General features: G+C 37.0%; 1 protein-coding gene across 30 annotated transcripts in view; it reads right to left on the bottom strand.

Moving 5' to 3' along the window:
- PHF20L1 (PHD finger protein 20 like 1) overlaps positions 1–22141 on the bottom strand; it is a 76637-nt gene that overhangs the window by 49181 nt on the left and 5315 nt on the right. For 6 of the 30 annotated variants that reach the window (XM_051844047.2, XM_070075506.1, XM_070075507.1 and 3 more), the window contains exons 3-7: positions 10578–10749; positions 10370–10454; positions 6548–6636; positions 6226–6315; positions 168–381 (exon numbers count right to left, since the gene is read on the bottom strand). In XM_051844047.2, the coding sequence (XP_051700007.1) occupies positions 168–381; positions 6226–6315; positions 6548–6636; positions 10370–10454; positions 10578–10749 (650 nt within the window). Of the gene's footprint in view, positions 1–167; positions 382–6225; positions 6316–6547; positions 6637–10369; positions 10455–10577; positions 10750–15785; positions 16333–19603; positions 19748–22141 lie in introns of all 30 variants that reach the window. The other 24 variants (XM_070075510.1, XM_070075512.1, XM_070075513.1 and 21 more) reach the window with 8 other exon arrangements.

Raw genomic sequence — 22141 nt, 5'->3', positions numbered from 1 at the left:
CATTAATGTTCAAATCTATCTGAAGACTGTCAACCTGCCACACTATGGGAAGAAAAAAAACTCATAATTTAACTACACGTTCAATGTTACAGGTTTAAGGGACTCATTAACTTACTACCTGAGTTTACCAGTGTCATAAGGAAGGAACATAAGAGCGTATCTTGTACCAAATGTCTCGCTAGATGCAGGCAACTCTTCCTTCTTCTCAACTTCTGGCGTGGCTATACAAGTTGAAGTCTCCTCTTTCTTCGAAGGTACTTTAAACCATTTTCTCTCATCTTTCTCTTTATCTTTATTGCTGTTGGCGCTGGTTCGAGGTTTACCCCCTGTTTTATTCTTGGCTGCAGCTGCAGCAGCTGCTTTGACTAAAGCTATCCAGTCCTCCAAAGAAAAAACACAAAACATGTGAAGTATTAAAAACCGATCAAAATGTACTATGAGTAAATAAAAATAAATATCACACTTTCAAAGCTACTTTCCCATAAACACATAAAATCAAATTAATTATATTTACACAGTAGATCATCAACAGAGTATCTAATTTAACAATGTAACTGGTTAGTTGGACTGTACAACCTTCCAAAAATCAAAAAATATTCAGTAATGAGTATTTCTCTAAAATATTTTTTACAGGGACAACATCCAAAGTAACAGAGGAAGCCTATAGCAAATATGGATTATTACATGACCTTAGTCCTTTTTAGGGCTTAAGTGCTGTAATGCATTTGTTTCCCATTGCACAATGGACCATAAAAGAGAAAAATGCTCATGTTGCATTTCCATAAAGATGAAAAGAAATATATCCCCAATGGACAAATAACTATTCCTTCTAACAATGTACTATCCAAATTATAACAGACTTCATAAAACTCAGGATATGGATTTATTATTTTCTAAAGCTAAAGTCTGGATACCAATTTATCACAATTGCTTAATACTACTGAAGGAAAAAAAAAAATGGCTACATGACTTGACTACAATAAAGCTTACAATTGGTCTCCAACTAATTCCTCTATCTCTACAACTTCCTAGGTCAGTATTAGTTACTATACTTTTGAGGTATGAATATTTATTTTTCTGGTGTTAATTATTTAGTCTATCGCTAAGTAAATTTTACTAGTGTACCTCTCACTACAAATGCTTATTGCAAAAAACCTGCAAAAGTGTAAAGAAGTGTAAAGTTGTGGTAACAAGCTAATTTACACAATTAGAAAGCTATTTTTAAAAACAAACATTGTAATATCCCCAGAGTTAATCTACAAGAAGCACCAACTTCTGTCAAACAGACCAGTCACCAAAATGTATAAATGTTACACTCCTAGTGAGAAATGTTTGATTCAGTCATCCAAAATGCACACAATGTTACACTCCTAGTGCTAGCAACTAAAAATAATTTCAAAACCTCAAATGAATGCAATCCATGAGTTACATGAACAGATAGAAGCACTAGAGGTTAACAAAACTAAGTAATAGGCAATGTAGGTTGGTGGCTATCCATTTTGAAAATAATAGAAAGATAAGAAGCCATTAACAAAACAAACAAGCAAAACCTATGCATCGCTCATGACTAAGACGAACTGAAAACATCACGGGACTGCACCTAGCACACTCATTCAGCATTGTTTAAATGGAGTAATCTGCTAAGTATGTAAGGAAACATACCAAGTACTTAAGAAACAACATTGATAAGAGACTGGTCCTGCTCATAAGGAATTTGTAAGAAAATAAAATTAACTGTAGGACACTGTGACAAGAGATATACTAGAGGAATAAACAAAAGACTATGAGAGAACAGAAATGATCAATTTTTACTACTTTGACTAATTTTTGAAGAGGCTGGTGAAGGTGCCACAGAAAATAATAGACGAGCTGAACACTGAAGGCAGGCAAGAATCTGCCAGGGAAAAGGCTGGCAGAAAAGGGGCAGACAGGTACTCCAGGCAGAAAGAAACGCGCTACACAGAAGCACTGAAGTCAGAGAATACGGCACTGGGAAAAAGAGTGACGGAAAGCCCAAGAAGCAGCGCGTGGCACCTACGTTTGCGGGCTCCCTAATTCTAAAAGCCAGAGTATTTAATTCTGGGTTCCACATGGGGAAATGTTTAACTTGTGAGAGAAACACCAAAAAATGTCAAGTGATGTCCATTCCAAGTTGTTTTATGGCTCCAACAGAAAACTAGAAGAGAACCATATTCTACTTTTTATGTCATTTAAAAAATGCTCCTTGGTGATGCAATTTTTGTCACAGCGACATTGCAGCATCATGTGCTCTTGCATTTTTAAGTAGGAAACCTTCACTGTATGAATAACTGAAACGTGGTCTTTTCAAGTACAGTTCATAACGATACATTTCCAGTTTCTGGGTAGACAACAGAAGAGAGCAGTGCACTGAGAGCACTGTGTTTGAAGTCAAAAATCTGCATTCAAAGAGCCTGTAAGAGTGAAGGGAAACGTTAAGTCACTCAGTTCTCTAAGTCTCGAACTGCCTCAACTACGAAATGGAAATATGAGCCATACCTATGTCAGAGGACTTGGTTTAAGAATCCAATAAAACACATGCAAAAAATGTTCAGGAAACAGGAAAGGATCTTAGGACACAATGGTTAACACTAGTGAGTTACAACATTAATGTTGTATTAGCACACCTTCAAGAAGAAAAAAGAAAGTGCTCTCAGTATACTATATATTGTCTTCAGAGAACCTGGCAATGTATCATTATGAACCGTAATTCTTGAAAAGAATAGGAGACAAAACAAAAACTTCCCTTTGTTACATACCTCCAAATTAAGACTATAATGGTTCAATCCTCACCCTATGCTTTATAGGGTAGAGTATCAGAATTAACTGTAAGAAGACAGACACCAGATGGAGGAATCAATCCTCATACTGTAAATTAGGCCAGTTTCATAGCTATTTATGTATCAACACAGCCATTCTGCTCAAAACTAGGTAAAAGAAGGGGAAAAGGAAAGGAAGGAGAGAGGGAAATTACATTTTTGGGCAGTTCACATGTCTATCATATCTTCTATTTCAGTGAGAAAAGTCTAGAGGTACAGCTAACAATCCATTAAAAGCTCTTAAAGGATCCCAAGGTAACCTCTGAACACAGGAATTATTAACCAACTGATTCAAATAAACAATAATTTGTATATTTTAAATTGTTATGTCACATTTTGTACAGAACCTATAGAAAGTTTGGAAAACTGAATTTATTTACTACAGTATTCTTTGCCAGTTTAACAAAAGAAATTTTATTGCACATATTTATAAATGAATTCCAAAGGTACTCAAAATCTAGAAGATAATCAGAAAGGATTCTTTGTGTTTTGCCTAAACAATAGTTGATTTAGCATACTGTCAAGGTAAAATCAAGTCAAAAACTTGCAGGAAGAGAAAAAAAGCCCACAAATGGGAATAGTTTTTAAAAACAATTTCATCAATATTTTAATGTATGTAAAAATTGTGAATGAAAAATTAGAAACTAAATACTGAATACTCAAATAACTCTTTTAGTAGTTTTACAGTTTGCATAGATTTTTAAAAATTATTTATTTGTAGAGACAAGGAGAGAGAAACAGAGATCGCCCATCCACTAGTTCCTTCCTCAGATGCCCACAATGACTAAGACAGGGCTGTGCCAAAGCTAGGAGCTTGGAATTCAATCCAGGTCTCCTACTTGTGGAGCAGGAACCCAAATATGTGAGCTGTCATTGTTGCCTCCCAAGGCCGGCACTAGTGGGAGCTGGAATCAGGAGCTGGAACCAGGCATCAAACCCAGGCACTCCAATACTGGATACGGGCACAGTAACTGGCATTTTAACTACTAGGCTAAATAAATGCCCACCCCAGCACCCACTTTAATGTTAACATGGTGTGGATAAACAGGAGGGGTCTTCATATCGTTCATGGAAAATAAGTATTTCAAAAAAACTATCCATGGATTTCAAAATACTTTTAATAAAATAATCAAATACTAACTTGTTATAACACTTCTGAACAGGACCTAGGTTTGAGACCAATTCATTTAAAAAGAACCCCCATCAGAGCAATAGGAATCTTGCTAAAACTGAAGCCAGAACAAACATTAAATTGTGAAGCTTGTGAAGAAAAGTGTTGAAATCATAGATGCTTTATGAAAAGTTGATGAGAACAATGCAGCTTACAGACAGACAACTCCTTTTAAGCAGTGACAAGACAATGCCAAAGATGAAGTCCACAACTACAGACCACCCACATCAATTTGCCAGGAAAAATATCTTGTTTGTGCCCTAATTCAAGAAGTCTGAAGAGTAAAAGCAGAAATATCCAACACCATAGACAGCTCAACTACTTCAGCTTACACAATTCTGTCTGAAAAATTAAGTACAGTAAACATTTTACTCAAGGGGTGCCAAAACTGGCACCCACATCAGCTGGAGACAAGAGTAGGGCTTTCAATGGAGATTTTAAACAGGTAAGATCAAGATCCTGATGTACTTGTTCAAAGAACTGTAACAGGAGAAGAACATGGCTTTACCAGTATGATCCTGAAAACAAAGCACAATCAAAGCAATGGTTACCAAGATATGGAAGTGTCTGGTTAAAGGAAAGGCAGACATGTCAAGACCAAAGGTCATGGCAACAGTTTTTTTGTTATGTTCTGTTTTGGATGCTCAAGGCATTTTGCTTATTAATTTTTCTGGAGACCAAAAGGATAATACCATCTGCTGATTAGGAGAGTGTTTTGAGAAAGTTAGCTAAAGCTGTAGTAGAAAAAAAGCCTGGGAAAGCGTTACAAGAGCCCTTCTTCACCACAACAATGCTCCTTCTCATTCTGCTCATCACACTAGGGCAAGTTTTAAGCATCTTGATGGAAAATCATTAAGCATTCACCTTGCCATCCTGATTTGGCTTCTTCTGACTTATTTTCACTTTCAAAACTTAAAAAAATCTTTAAAGATCATCCATTCTTCTTCAGTTAATTATGTTCAAAAAGACTTCATTGATATGGTTATATTCCCAGGTCCCTCAGTTCTTTATAGATAGGCTAAATGGCTAGTATCTTTGCCTATTAAAGTGTCTTGAACTTGATGAAGGTTATGTTGAGAAATACAGTTTACATATTTTTAACTTTTAATTCTATTTTTCCATGACACTTTTGAAGTCCCTTCATACTTGTTAAGAATAAATATTCAAAACATGCAATAAATTTAAATTTTACTACCTATAATTTTACAACAAAGCAAACTGGTTCAGTGCCCCAACTGGGTTGGGGGGACTTAAGGCAATAATATTGGTGCCATTTCAGAAACAGCTGAGTAACCAAGCCAAGTCAGAAACAGAAAAATAGTAATTTTTAATCCCCCACAAGATTTTTCTTTGATGAAACTTAAAGAGTATTCCCAACATTTCAATCAACATTTCAATTTTTCTATACAGTAATCAAGAAATCACACCACTGAATGCTTAAAAGAACATTTTATTTATACATACATGTAGAAAGACAGAAGCACTTTCATTACTAAAAGCATTTTCATCTTACATTGCATCTCCATATGAACCGAGGAAAAACTGATGGCTAATCATTTTATAATTAAAATTTGGAAAACCAAGTAATTTAAAACAATCACACTTCTTAGAGATTTCTTCAGGCATAATTTTTTAATGTATTAATATACATTGCTAGACTATTAAATATTTGCAACTGACTGTAGCTGACCAAGTGATTTTAAAACATTTCAGAATGACATTTTTCATTGCATGTTATGGAACAAATATGTAGTATATTTCCCTATTAGTTATTTTTATAAATTATTTTTAAGATCTTAAAATAATTGTAGGTCCAGGTGCTGAAAATCCCAAATAACAGCAGAATATACAAGAAAATGTTTAAAATTGCTAATGGCACCTCTTCTTTCCTGCATTTCAGAAGACAGAATCAACAAATGGAGTCATGGTTTTTAAGTGCATTCCAGTTTCTCCTTCACATGCTTACCGTTTATTCTCGCTCTGAGCAGTGACAAGGCACATAACACACTGCTTCCAGCACAGGACTCCGAGAGCCCTACCTGAAACAGCCTAGAGTATAAGGTAAGCGCCTTTTAAAGGGAGATGAATAATGACTTGTAGAAGGAAAGAAGAAAAGAAACTTAATGCAAAATTTTAATTAAAAAAATTAACCTTGTAAATGGTACTATATATCAGAAAAAAAAAAAAAAAAACCAAAACTTAAAACAAGGCACTTACCTCACTTCCCATAGGCTGGTTACACGATCCAGCTGGGTCGATAGGACAACACCAGCTTAGAGGATGCTGGGATTTCACCTGGAACAGAAACTAGTGACCTATAACTTTAGCAGGTCTAAAACCAGAGAAGCAATTATCAAGTGTATTTTACTTCACATCCTAAGCTTCTTTTTCTTGCTGCTATTTGGGGCTATCAGCACATAATCCTACAATTAGTTCACTTAAAAAACAACATATATAAAGTATTTTTTTGGATTTTTTTTTCCAGTTACCATTCAAGAAGACGTCCCTGTGGGTTAACTAAGGTACTGAATACTCTTACCTGCCCTTTAGCATCCTCGGGCATGGCTTTAATGTGCATTCTTTTTAAACAACGAATTACTCCATCATAAAACTGAACTGTGAATGTTCCTGAAACAGGAGCAAGTCAGAAGCATTAGAAAATGTAATTCAACCTGATAGCAACGCTTAGAATCTATCAAATAGTGACCCAATATAAATAAATGTTCTGTGATCACAATACTGGATACATATAGCTCTTTTAAGAGCACCATCAAGTTTTTTAAGTTTACTTTCTCTTTCCCTCTTAAAACAACTAATATTTCCCTCATAAAGTGCACAAATTAAGTCTTGATAAGTTAATTGCATGTACACCTGATTTCTACTGATTTTGAAATTCAATACATAATAACATAAGTATGTTTCAATGTCTGATAAAAATAATTATTTATTAAAATATAACATTTCCATAGGACTTATTATTCTCTTTGAAAGCTTCTTTCAAAATAAATAACACAGAAAAAAATCTGATACATGGAAAAGATCATTTTCCCAGGAAAGAAATATTCTTTTGGAATCAGCAGTGAACTGGCAAATAAGAATTACAGATTCCCAGATTGTTAAACTGGAAAACAATTTAAAACGCATTTAGATGAACTTCTTCAAGTGTGCATCAGGACGTGGAAGTGCAGGGTGAGGCTGCAGCCAAGCAGCAGCACAGCCACCACTCACACCTGGTCTCATCCAGCCACCTGCCTTTCCTTCAAACTCACCCACTTGGGGCTCAACATTCTGTTTGCATGTCCACTATGAAACATATTCACTTTTGATTATCACCTCACGCTCTGAAGTCAATTTGAGCCAGTACTATTAAAAACACAAAAATTACATAGGTTTTATATTCAAAGAAATGCAAATGTTTCTCTATCCCGGAGATAAATGTTTTTCCACCACTTCCCAAGTGAGGGCAGAGGGCCAACAAACAGATTACTTGGCCTTTACAAAAGAAATATAAACAAGACATGCAATCAGTGTTATTAATGACACTAAAATTGGCACCAAAGCCAATGCACAAAAAGATTTTTCTTTTTAGCAATTTGAGTATCATTTGATTTTGTAACTTTCTATAATTAGTCTAATGCTAAATATCAAAGATAATGAAGATTTAGACCCAAGTTACAGGGAAAAAAATGATCAGCAAGGTGAATACCAAGGGAGTAAACAAACACACGGGCAAAATTCTGCAACTGCCAATCCCTACGTATGCCTTGCTCCACCATCATTCCTGTCTGACCTCTTCAACAGGGCGTTCCAGGGTAGCCAGGCTGCTCCCTAGCCCATCTGGACACTGAGCCCTCCCTGCCCTTGCTCATACTGCTCCTATTTTATCTGCTGTGATGCCTTCTCCTTTCCCATGTCTGCCTAACTACAACCCACTCAAATACCTTCCTGAATCTGAAAACTTCCCTGACCATTCCAATCCACACTGACTACCCCTTCTCTTCGTTTCTTTAAGTTGTATTACAAACACCTAAATGTTCACATTTGTTCTTTTTGTTTTACTTTTACACTGAATCAAGGGTTTACTTTGCTTTTTTTTGATTCCTTCTTTTGAGGGGAAAGGAAGCAGGCTCATCCATCACATGGGACATATAGAAATCACAAAACCAATACACCTCTGGTGGAGATTTTTAAAAAAATAATATCTGCCAATATTTTGCTAAGAGCTCACTGAAAACCTCTCCTGAAATGGCAAGGATGATGATCAGTATCACTACTCTTCCTCTAATGAAGGTGATTTTCTGCGGACAAAAAGGATGGGTTAGTGCATGAGGGTGGCTTTGTTTCCAAATTTCTGTGTGCACATGCCCACACCCACAGAACTCGAGGCATACAAGAGAGGTCCCCAAAGCTCTCTACACTTAAAACTTTTCTTAATTAAAGTAGAAAGCATTGTTTAATTTTGCTTTGTTTCATTTTTGGTAGATCCTATTAGCCAATCTAACAGATTCACTCCTGCTTTCTTCCACAAGTTGTTACAGAGGCTGCTTACTCCATGCAAGGCTCTGGACTACACACTGGGGAGCCAACGTGAGTAAACTCAGGAATGCAAGCTCCATCAATACAGCTCTGCAGAGGCAGAAGGGAGGGTGAGACACAGGGCATGCTAGAAAGGAGACACAACCTCCATACTTATTGACTAAGATGCCTCCCATCTCTGGAGTAGGGTAACTAGTGGTAATTGGATCCTAGCCATATTCATGATTTCAATTCATTAAAACAACAAATTGGATTAAGGTCTTTGTAAAGTCATAACATGATTTCTAATTAGACTATGATTTAATTTTTCACAACTAACATTCCTTAGTATCTCTTTTTTTATTTACTTACTTGAAAGAGAGACAGAGAGAGAGAGAGAGAGAGAGAGAAAGGAAAATCTTTCTGACCAGGCCAAAGCCAGGAGACTGAACTCCATTCGGGTCTCCCAAGTACTTGGGCCATTATCCACTGCCTTCTCAGGCACATTGGCAGGAAGCTGGATCAGAAACAGAGGCAGCAGGATTTGAACTGGGATGCAGGTATCCCAAGTAGCTCTTAACCTGCTGCCAACTCAACGTCTGTGCCCAAGATAGCCCTTTTTAAATGCCTTCCTCGTCTAAGTTCTCTTACCTCCTATTTTCTCTCAAGTTTATTATTAGTTTAGTTCTCAGCTTAAATCTCTTCTATGACTCCCATAACCTCCAAATAAAGATCAAAATCCTCAGCAATATTACAAGACATTTCATGTGTCAATCCTTGCCTCCCCTCCAATCTCAACTGCCAAAACTGTATCCTTCACTCCAAACAACTTGCAGTTCCTTAAAAATGACGTATCTCTCACTTCTATTCTTTTCCATACCTCACTTATCTTCTGCCAGAAAAGCCTTTTTATTCCTTCATGATCCTGCTAACGTTTTGTCTCCCAACACACAATTTGAAACAAACGTCCCCTACTTAGACTAAACGCCCTTCTTGCCAAGAAGCTGTCCCTTAGTAAAAATAGTAAGCGGTCAAGTTTAAACAATCATTTTAATAGAAAACTAATACATTACCGACTTGAAAAATACTTCTGCGAACATCTCATAACTGTTTTAAATGAGGTTTTTAGCTGAGAAATTAAAATCATAAAATTTTTCACTATTTTCAATAATTTAAATCTTAATTTTTCACATCTTTCCAAATTAATCAGTTCACAAGTTCTGTACTTTAAACTCCTGATATGTGGAACAGATTTCCCAGTTTGACGCCATACGAAAATACCTGATTTATTTTCAGTATTTTTATTCATGTCAGTTAACTTTTGTTCAGAATCAAACATTCAAAAAGGCTGTTGAGGACATTTACTGAATTATCTACAGGAACTCGTGGGAAGGGAGCGGGGAAAGATGCGGTGAAGGAAATGTCCACACCGATCAAGCTCCACACCCTTTCTTCAGGAAATACTGCATGCACCACACTTGGGAGTTGAACCGATTCAAATTTCCATTTCTTTCCTCGCACTCTGGTTGAGATGCACATAAATAGTTTGCATAAACTACAGAGAAGTAGAAATAAAATGCATGTAATAGAAGACAAACTAACAACTATTTACCTCTGTTAACTTCCAACAGTTTACTTCAGCAGTAAATCATGTGCCGTCTGATTTGTACTACGTACAGAACAAATTAGATGCTCCCAAATGATTACTAGCAGAAAGTTCGTTCAGTAAAATACCAAGAGAAGGAGAAGTCATATGCAACAATTACATATATTAATTAAAATTTGAAATGCAACGAAGTTTTACTATCAATTCCAGTTTAAGTCTCAGATCATCTTAAGCACATACCTTCTTTGTTAATTGCTTCAATCTTGGCAGGATAATAGCGACAGTCTGTCCAACGAGCCAAAACCTCTTCTCCAGCTTTAAAATCCTATTTTAAACAATGTATAATACATATTTAACAAAAACAGGTTTTCATAAAATTGAACAGAATCTTTAAAAATGTCATTATGTATTTAGCAAAATTAGCAAGTGGAAAAAATCTGCTACTTACAAAGAAATCTTCTTCATCTTTTAGCCCTTCTTTCCTCAGTGCAGGTCTCTCAAGGGGCCTCAATCTATTGCTATCCCAGTAAATCCATTCATCATAACGATGACTCCAGCGCTCAAAATGTACCAACATCTTGCCCTCCTCATAGTCGATTTTTTCAATTCGTGATGGATACCTCAAAAACAAAAAAAGCTCTGTCAAGAGAAAATCCTGATTTTTGTACATGGAGTATTGAATAGTAAGGTTGAACTGAAATATTGCTTACCATTAAAATCAGGAACGAAACCATATATACACCCCTATTGTCTTTATTAACAATAACTGCATTAATTTATGGGCCACAGTGCAACATTTCAATACATGCATACCATGTGTACTGATCAAATCAGAACAATTAATAGTGCCCTTTCCTTGATATTACTTTATGACTGGGTCCCAACACCTCGCTCCTCCACTTGCTCACACTGTGAACCACAGTCACCCAACTGCGCCATGGAACACTGGGAATTTATTCCTTTGATCTCACTCTGACTTAGTGCCCATTGTCCAGACTCTCTATTCCCCCATCCTTCCCAGCCTTTTTTTTTTTTTTTTTTTTTTTTTTTTTTTGACAGGCAGAGTAGACAGTGAGAGAGAGAGAGACAGAGAGAAACGTCTTCCTTTGCCGTTGGTTCACCCTCCAATGGCCACAGCAGCCAGCACACTGCGGCCGGCGCACCGCACTGATCCAATGGCAGGAGCCAGGTACTTATCCTGGTCTCCCATGGGGTGCAGGGCCCAAGCACCTGGGCCATCCTCCACTGCACTTCCTGGCCACAGCAGAGAGCTGGCCTGGAGGAGGGGCAACTGGGACAGAATCCGGCACCCCGACCGGGACTGGAACCCGCACTGCAAGGCGGAGGATTAGCCTAGTGAGCCACGGCACCAGCCCCTTCCCAGCGTTTAACAGTCTTCAGGACAAGGCACGGCTTGTTGCACTCCCTGTGTAAATACCTAGAGACTGAAAGGTACACTTGAGAATTAAATAACAAAAATACCTAAGATTATCTATTTTAATCTTATAATGTTCATTTATCAAATTTAAATCTTAAATACAGGTGTCAGAAATTGTATCAAGAATGCACAATTTCTGTTGATTCATTCAACATATACTTGAACATCTAGTACAACTAAGACATTTGCTAGGCACTGTCAGTAGACAAAATAATCTATTAGACCTGTTGGCTAGGGTCAGACTTGAAGGGCTCTGAAACAGTAAACCAATGAAATGACCACTTACTCTACAAACAACAGCTAGTAACTTAAGTTTATGCTGAATTTGGTTGTCTTATTAATTACACTTTGGGGAAAATCATAGTATCAAAGATCTTTATAATACAACAACAACTCAAAATATAGTCCTATACAGTGAAATGATTCTCCTGTTCTAGCAGATGGTCCATGGTAATGTTTGGATACACATAGTGAAGAGAAAATACTATTGAACAAATGTATTCACAAATGTGTCCCTATGTTGAAGCACAACAATAGTACTTTGATGTACTGTTTATGTCTCATTTTAACTGTGAACTGAATCAAAGATTTTTCTTATTGAATCTGGAAGATGTAGTGTTAATGTTTTTGTTTTGTTAATTTTTTAAAAGGCTGAATCACAGAAAGCTGACAGAGTTAAAGAACAGAGATTAGGCTCAGTCCCAGACATTCATGAATGATTTGGGAAAACATTTACAAAGTGGGAAATGGATGTTTTAGAATTTAAAGTGTCAGAGATAAGGCGATAATAATAGCAATGAGGATATGAAGAAAACAATTAGAGTTGGCATCATTCAAGAGTTTCATAGGAAAAGAGAAGACAACCTCACTAAAAAAGTATGAATCTCAACACCAAAATTCTACAAAGCTCTTAAACCTAAATCATCTGTTACTACAAAGTACCATAAAATTTCCTCTCTCTGTTTTCTGCTATACATTTCTAAATGCATGCACCAATTAAATTTTATTTACTTGTGTAGAAAATGAGATTGCTTGGGGTCTACTTTGCTATCATCCACCTTTTATACTTCAATCCTGGAGAACAGAAAAAACTTAAGAAAATAACTCACCCTAAAGTGGGTTCTTTCAGCTCTTTTTGGTTCAAGAGAAGTAAAAATCCCTCCAAAATAAATAAAAAATGATTCTTGCTAAGTTTCACAAAATTTTCATATATCTCAATTGGTTTCTTAGGTCCCTTTTTGAATCAAAATACTAATGATCAAGTTAAATGACAGCCATAAACACAGAATACATTAAGGCTATCACCAAGAACAAAAATTATTTTTATATTCTCTGAATTCTTACAAATTTTATTGCCTTATCCAAAATACTGCCAGTTTAACACTATGGCTGCTGCCTCCCACTTGTGAAAGACTGTTCAGAGAGCAACAATATCTAGATGCTAGACTAATGCATAATCCAATAAGTATCTGACAGTGACCAAAGAGGCTGGCTATACACTAAATATGGTTTATCAGTTCCCTATAATATCAACTCTTTGGACTTGCGAAAAAACAAGGGGAGTATGAGAAAACTGCAACAAGACTTAGCATTACAGCTTTATTTCTATACTGCTAATGCTGCTAATTATTCTACATGGGCAGGTCTTGACCCACCCACTCAATCAGAAGACTGAACCTTCCCTGAGCAGCATCCAAAGGCTATGTGTCTGGTACGATGGGAATCAGTGTACTCTGAAGATGGTGACTGACAAGTGTAATCAAATTTTCATAATCAAATATGTGCAGACAAGAACTTCCAGAAGGCAAGATTATCAACATTCAAACTAGTGAGTAGTCCACTATCCTTGGATGAAAGAGGAAAAAGGAATGGTAAGCAGGGTTATGGCAGAAATATAATCTGACATATTAGTTTAAGAATTCTTTGTACTTAATGTAATAAAACAAACATCATCTGAAGTTAAGGAACTCATTCTGATATATCAAGTATGATACATCCAGATTTTCACCTATGATGATAAAATTATTGAGAAATTATAAGGGAAATTCCCTAATATATAAAGGTGAATCAGAAGTTCATGAAGGGGCCGACGCCGTGGTACAGTAGGTTAATCCTCCACCTGCAGAGCCGGCATACCATATGGGCGCTGGTTCTAGTCTCGGCTGCTCCTCTTCCAATCCAGCTCTCTGCTGTGGCCTGGGAAAGCAACAGAAGATGGCCCAAGTCCTTGGGCCCCTGCACCCGCATGGGAGATGAGAAAAAAAGCACCTGGCTCCTGGCTTCAGATCAGCACAGCTCTGACAGTTTCGGCCATTTGGGGAGTGAACCAATGGAAGGCAGACCTCTCTCTCTGTCTCTCCCTCTCACTGTCTGTAACTCTACCTCTCAAATAAATAAATTAAAAATCTTTAAAAAAAAGTTCATGAAAACTGAAATTGAAAGATAAGTTTATGGGGCAAGTATTGTGGCACAAATTCTTCAAATTACATATTTACATTGATGAGACAATAAAATTTCTTAAATTTAGAAATTGACAGTCCCTCATTCATTTAACCAACAAAGAAAATCTAACAGGTTAACACAGTTACAATATAACGGGATAGCCAGTAAAGATGTATTATACTAGTACAGTTGCCTAAATAAAGATGCTCTCTTGGACAAGGTAGTTAAGTTTTAAAAGATGGCGATGTGTGAAACATACCTGAAATAAGACTTAAGAATAATCTAAATATTAGCAGAATCCGAGGAGTTAGGATTAATTATTCAGAAGTTTTGTGGGTAAGAACTTCACCTGTTACATGGTGTTCATAAAAAAACTGACTGAGACATGTAAGACCTAAAAACAGAGGGGAAGAACCGCCTTTCATGTGATTATCAGAAGGATGATCACTGCTAAGTAACAAAAATGATTGCAGGCTGCAATCCAAAGCAAACACCATATTCCTGTAACCTAGTAACCCTGACAATTTCAGCTTCCTGAAAGCACTGCACATCTGCATCTGCTTGGTAACTGCCGGAAGTGCCTTCTTGCCCATTCACTCACGGATTCGAGCCATAGTGACAATGTCACTTAGTATTAGTATTGTATTTGAAAACTCAGTGCTTGCAGATACTGCATTTTGTTCACACTTTAAAACAATGCACTGAAAATAAACTCCTTTAATTCTCATTTGATACCTCAAAGGGAAATAAAAATACAAATAATCTAGCATTTTAAGAACATGCAGATGAAGGCCTATAGGTCAAAATCACATCTTCTCCAACACTGCATTTTAAGGGTCTTGGTACATTATTTCTTAGGTATTGTTTTCAGACCCATTCATCCCCATTATACATATCCAGTGCAGACTACCAGTTCACTTTGCTTCCTACTTGTCTACAACCTTTCCAGCAAAGGGAGGGTAAGAACAGAGTTACCCATGCATTTTCCTTTAGAACCCTGTGGCAACCACCTTCCAAATTCATGCTCTATTTCAGATGACTGGATTTAAATTCCTGCTTTCTACCACCTTACCACCTCAATCTCCAGCCATGCCTACTTGCATTCATACTGTCAGTTCTAATCAACTCAAAGTAACCTGCACTATGGACTCTCCCACCACAAGAATCCATGACAGCATCAAGAATTCCTTTCCTACTCTAATAAAACATACCTCTCCCTAAAATCAGTATTTCACTCAAAGTTTCATGTAATTTGGGGCCATGCTGTGGTGAAGCAGGTTAAAGCCCCAGCCTGCAGTGCCGGAATACTACATGGGCGCCAGTTTGAGTCCTGGTTGCTGCACTTCCAATCCAGCTCCCTGCTAATACACCTGGGATAATAGTAGAAGATGGCCCAAGTCCTTGGGCCTCTGCACCCACATTAGAGATCCAGAAGAGGCTCCTGGCTCTTGCTTCGGATCAGCCCAGCTCCAGCTGTTGCAGCCATTTGGAGAATGAACCAGCAAAGAGGAGACCTTTCTCTCTCTCTGTCTCTACCTCGATCAGTAACTCTTTCAAATAAATAAAAATAAATCTTCTAAAAAAAAAGTGTAATGTAATTCATGAAATGTTTTCAGGTTACTGCAAATTCTGTTACTTAACACTACTAGCAAAACTCAAAGTTCCAGCAGGCTGCAGTTATTCAAAACCCTTTCTTGGTATTTACCACTTTAAAATTATTTACTACTACAAAGTCATTTGTTTATATGCCTACTGATTAAAGTTTTAAGAATTTACATTAGAGGCTGGCTGGGTAGTGGGTAAAGTAGGTGGCATAGTGGGTAAAATTGCCACCTGCAAGGCAGCATCCCATACAGGCAGAGGTTCAAGTCCCAGTGGCTCCACATCTAATCCAGCTCCATGTTAACGTGCCTGGGAAAGCAGCAGCAGACGGCCCAGGTGCCTGGACCTCTGTCACTCAGGTGGGATGCCTGGATGAAGTTTCAGGCTCGTCACTTCAGCCTGGCCCAGCCTCCGGCTGTGGCAGCCATTTGGAGAGGAAACCAATGGATGGAAGCTCTCTGTCTCTCCTTCTAACTCTGCCTTTCAAATTAGATAAAAAATAAATCTTGAAAAAATAAATAAAGGGAGGTCAAGGAGGCTCTGAAAAGTTCAGTGACCAGCTCAAGTTAAAAGAGGTAGTAAGTGATGGGTCACTAAACTTAGGATTTTCTGTCCATAAAGCCTATGTGTTCAATCATTATAGATTCTGCATCTTCTAACTGACGATGTCAGCTCTTGTCACACTGCAGTGTTTCAAATATAGGAGGCTCTTCAAGGGGTACTGAAAACAGATAAAAATAATATGAAAATCAAAGTATGTTATTTTTTTCTTGCAAATTTAATTTTAAGATTCTGCTTCTTATACATACAACATACCTAAAACGTTTGTCTTTCTTAACTCAAAGGGTATAGAAAACAGCTTTTATTATATTAGACAAAATAAATGTTCCCTTACACATAACATGACTAAGCAAAAAGACTCTTCTGTCTTTAAAATTTCCCAAAAAAAAAACGAGCACTGTCTCTCAACTATGCATAAGGATAAAACATCACATCATCATAATGCAACAGCCAGGCGTTTGGCCTAGCAGTCCCCACCCTGGTTAGGAAGTCCCCACACTGGTAAGGTTCCACATCAGGCACCTGGGTTCCACCCCAGCCCTGGCTCATGATTCCAGCTTCCTGCTACTGCAGCAGAGATGGTTCAAGTAGTCTGCTTCCTGCCACCCACGTGGAAAACCTTGATTGAATTCCTGGCTCCCAGATTTGGCCCCCTAGACTGTAGGTATCTCAGGAGTGAACCAGTAGATGAAAGCATTCTCTTATTCTCTTTCTCTCTCTCTCTCTCTCTCTCTCAAATAAATAAATAAATGAAACACTCTGAGAAAAGAAAGTAGAACTTTTAGCATGTTTGAAAGCTGTCATAAGTTTAAAAATTAATACAGGAACCTAGAGTATTAATTTGTTATAGAACTAAGAAAATGAAATTCAACTTGCTATTCTAGTTTGACAAAAATCTTATGCTTAGTTTTCAAACAATATGTCTCAAATCAATCACCATAATTATCTTTAATACTAAACAGATATTTCAAGGTATCCCCAAAATTTTTGTGTTCATTCTTTACAAAGTAGCCAAAGGTCAATAAGCTTCGTTGGGTATCTTTTATGATTAAGTCACTATGTTAAGTCTTAAATAAATATAATTTCATGTAAGTCTCTAACACTTCAGTAACTTAATGAATAATGATATACCACAAACATAATCATTTTTAATTGAAGGGGAATTGAGGAAATGAGAAAACAGGTTTTTCAGACACTGAATATTAAACACCAATATCTGTCCTTCAAGATACTACAAGAATACTTCCAAAATTGAATTATAATTACTGAAATCACATAATACTTGCATATCAATTTTCCAAGTTAATAAAAAGAACATTCTTAGATATTAATTTAGTTAATGGTTTCTCAAAAAAATAACATTATATTCACAATTCTAAAAAAACCAAAACTATTTTCTCCTTCAATGTAAATCATTTACAAACAAAATTAAAACCATGTAAGCACTGCAGGTGCCAGTTCTACAGACTCAGCAGAACTAAAATCACAACATATTCTTTTCAGTAAATTACCACAACAGATAAACTATTTCCCAGCTATGTCTTTAATCAAACTCCCACTAAAAACACCCATTTATCTAACGTGATGTGACAAGTGTGAAATCTCACAATACGTAACAGCAGCAGGAATGACGTAATGTATAAGGAGAGGAAGTGTGTCATACTCTTTAGCTGTACTTCAATCAAAAGTTAGATGAGCAGATGAAACTCTTCTCTCAGTCCACCCCTTACCACTGTAAGAACACAAACTTACGTACACAAAGCCCAGCATGGTAAGCCCTGGACCCCTGAACTTCATGCTATTCCAAGTTTATGAAGGTGGTTAGGAAAGCCAGGTTGGAGAGCTGATTCTAAGAGAAGTTCAGGAGGAAGCCTCTCTGGGATAGATACACCTGGAAGTGATTTGTCTTGCCCAAACTTTCTAATTCCAAGGAGCAAGAGTGACATACACTTATTGGACATTTTCAGCCCTTAGAAATGCCAGACATACACAACACTTGAGTAAGTCGGGAATCAGGATGGCCTGTTTAGTCAACTGAAAGCTGCCGCGAATCTCCTTGTGAGGCAACAGGTCGTAGAAGAGAGAGCACTATACTCGAAGTCAAGAGGCTCCCTGTCCAGAATGATTACACACTGAATGCTTCAAACCTGTATTTTGACTCCAAATTATCTTCATTTTTCTCAACTTATTTTCCCTTCTGTGAATAGCCAATGCAAACAAACAACATACAACTTCTCTGGCCTACCTTACTTCTGTCTCAAGTCTGTGTTTCTCCATCTAAAGGTTTCTAGAAATTTGTCATTCCTGAATAGGGTAAAATATATCAAAAAAATAAAAGATGATCTGAAATGTAGTATTCTCATTGCAAGGACATTAAGGCAGAAGAGCACCTCTCCAAAGCCACAGAATTCACGGCAGAACAGCACTTAAACTCCAATTTTCTGATTTTCAGTTAAATTTACTTTTTCCAATATTCCTTTTCTCTGCTTTTCAAGAAAACTAGGATAAGCAAAAAAAGTCTATGGATCAGAAGAAGTTCTATAAAAAAATCAACATGATGAAAGGAAGAACATCAGAGCAAGGGCGAGCACAGTAAAACCAGGTGTGTTTAAAATAAGTCGGTCTGTCCCCATTTCTATTCCTGCTTTTTCACACTGTTTTTAAAAGAAGGAAAGTGGAGGATAATAGGGGGAGGAGAGTTTATCTTTAGCATTGTTTAAAGGGATTCACAGAGCTTTCTCTTGCAGAAACTTTAAAAATTAAAGAACTAAAATGTGTGCACTGGTACAGAGCTGCTTGACGAGTGAACTTAGACCTGAGGATCCAAAAGCTGTGAGTGACTATGAGTGTGAAGAATCTCAGAAATAAAAACTCCAGCAACAAAAAAGTAAATCTGACAGATCCCAATCTGAATTCACCACAAAAAGGATCCTCAACCTAGTATTCACAGACGAGATTCCCATGAGCTTATGAACAACTATTTTGTCATAGACATGTAATTGCACATTTCTTCTGAGTCTATAACTGAAATGAAATTTCCACAGATAGTAAATGACTCAAAATAATGATCATGATTTTTCTGGCATACGCAAATTTAGGAAAATCTAATGTGACACAAAAAGTTTATTCATATGAGCAACTATTAACCTAATACTGCTACAAATTTCAAGCTCATCTAACACAATTTAAATGCAGTTTAATTTTTAAAATGTGATCTACATACTACTTTCCAGGAGCCTTCTCCTCCCATCAAGATAGATCACATAACTTATCTCTACTGTTGTCCTTTGAATTAGGAAAAAGTAACTGCCTTTATTCAGAAAATATGTACTTTTATTTGAATTAGAAAGTATTTGTACTTGCTACAATTTAAATTTCCTCAATTTTCCCACCCTATTAAAATTCTGTTCATCAACATCTTAAAAACTCACATTTGCAAATGTTCCATATAGTTCAAAAAACTCCAAATGTGTGGAAACAGCATTTGCCAATTCAAATTTATACTGTTCTATCAAACTCTGATACTTGGAGACATCTCCACATTTTTTAATCTTTCATTTTCCTTTTCTTTAGATCTAGAAGAGAATTAAATAGAAATATTCCAAAAGAAGTCAGAGGAGCATATCTCATCTGAATGTTTTAAATTGACTCTATATTTCAAATTTCTTTTACGACTAACACAAAGTATATTATTTATCTGCTGTTTTTATAACAAAATCACGTACAATAATTATTTTAATTGTAATCAAAGACAGAAGCTAAATCAGTCAGTTTTACATTTTCATGTCTTACTGAACAATATTCAGAATGATTACATACTTAAATATTTGCAAGGGTGCTCTATAAGTTATAAAACTCTATGGAAATATAAGGATCTTACTATCGCTTCAAAAAGACTATCTACAGCTTGTTGCGATAACATGCTTCCTCTGCTATGCGTTCAGGCTACTCCCGTGTGAACACTAAAGCTGTGCCTAAAGCTTGGGCACTGAAGTCTTCAGCTCTCCAGCTTTCCCTCTTCAGTGCATTTACCTCCGTGCTTTATGACTAGGTATCAGTTTATAGAGCTCAAGGTAAGTTTAATACATAATTTGATCTTGAAAATTAACCTGTAAGTAAAAGCCATTTACATCGCTCCCATTTTACTGATAGGCAAACCAAGATTTCAAAGGACTTACCCACATTTACAGGTTTATTAAGTAACCTTCTAAATGCAAACCCACCCACTTACAGTATCTCCAACACAACACCACACCCGAACTTTCTCACTCCAATGTGTTCCTGTCTCAACACACCTGTACTTGTTTTCATTGTTATGTTACTGCCTTCAAGAGATTATAAAACGCAATGCCAAAGTTTGAATGGATAGAGGTTAAAATGGAAAATACAGTGGAAAAAAGAAAACGGTTGATTGTTCTGGCTATACCCACTAGCAAACTAAAGTCTTCATGAAGATTACTGAGGAGGAAGTTAAAGAAAACGTTTTAGGTAAAACTATAAAATTTTCAAATATGAAAACAACCCACACTACTAATTAGGATTTAGATTTAGTCAGAAGAGACCCAAGTACCAAAAAACACACGTGGGACTGGAAGATGATGGGTCAGTCCATGGCTTCTCAGGGTCTGCACTTAGTAGTACTGGTAAATAATCAACTTGACAATGAGTTTTCTCATGCAGCTGGAAAGGTACTTTGGAAACAAGTAATAAATCACTACTTAAAAATACAAAATATATTTCCAAGAATAAAATATCTTTCTGAACTTTAAGGAATATGTAATGTGGTTTGTTCAAGCAGTAACAATGTGCTTTTCCTAGGAAAAACAAGATTGAGTGCTCCTATTAAATCAAAGCTATCTCAGGGCCATCGTTGTGGCACAGTAGGTAAAGCTGCAACCTGCAACACTGGCATCCTAAATGGGTGCCGGTTTGTGTCCCGGCTGCTCCACTTCTGATCCAGTTTCTTGCTAATGGCCTGGGAAAAGCAGGACAAAATGCCCTAAGTATCTGGGCCCCTGCCACTGACATGGGAGATCCAGAAACAGCTCCTGGCTCCTGGCTTTGGCCTATCCCAGCCCTGGCTACTGCATCCATCAGGAAAGTGAACCAGCAAATGAAGGTCTCAGTCTCTCGCTCTCTCAATCTGACTTTCAAATAAATAAATAAAATCTTTAAAAAATAAAAAAAAAAAAAACAGCTATCTCTAAACTAAAAGTGAGAATTTAACTTGAGTTTACTTCTAATCATTAAATTTATAGTTTATCCTATTTCTAGGACACATACTAAAATTATTTTTCCTCTTTATATATGAAAAACCTTTTACTTACAAGGGAAAAAAATGGCACTTTAGCTGCTACATTATTACCTCGTTCCTTTTGCACTTCTTTTTAAAAATGGGGCAAGGAATGTGCAGCCCATTGGCCATGGAAGGCCCACAAAATCATTTGGTCTGGCCCTGCCAGGGAATCACAGGTGGGGCTTGAAATTCAGTAAAGCTAGAGCAGGCTAATTTTTAAGTTGGTAATTTGGCCCATGAATGATGTTAAACATCCAAATGGCCCTTGGAAGAAAAAAAAACCTATTTTGTTGTTGTGTTTTGTTTTTTAAGCATTTTATTCAGTGAGAGAAATGCACAGGAAGGTGAGGGGTTTCATTTAGAGAGAAAGAAGTCTAGAAGCTAAGTTGGGTCCATACCAGGCAGAGAGCAGGCCAGGAGCCATGAGGAGCAAGCATGTGGGCAAGAAGGCACAAGCCAGGCGAGGCCGCACCTGGAGGTGCAGCACAACAAAGGTGCAACAAAGGTGCAAAACAAGGGAAAACCCTAACGCACCAACTGGTGATAAGGCAGTGTCTCCAAATAAATATACGACAACGCAAACTGTCAAAGACAGTAAGCGAGATTTGCATTCCTGCTTCCTCCTACCTGTCCAATGCCTATGATAGCTCAAATTACATTTTATAAAATATGA

The sequence above is a fragment of the Oryctolagus cuniculus genome, chromosome 6, assembly GCF_964237555.1.
Source record: "Oryctolagus cuniculus chromosome 6, mOryCun1.1, whole genome shotgun sequence".
Lineage (NCBI taxonomy): Eukaryota > Metazoa > Chordata > Mammalia > Lagomorpha > Leporidae > Oryctolagus > Oryctolagus cuniculus.
The sequence above is the reverse complement of the archived record's forward strand: the minus strand, read 5'-3'. Positions and strand labels throughout refer to the sequence as shown.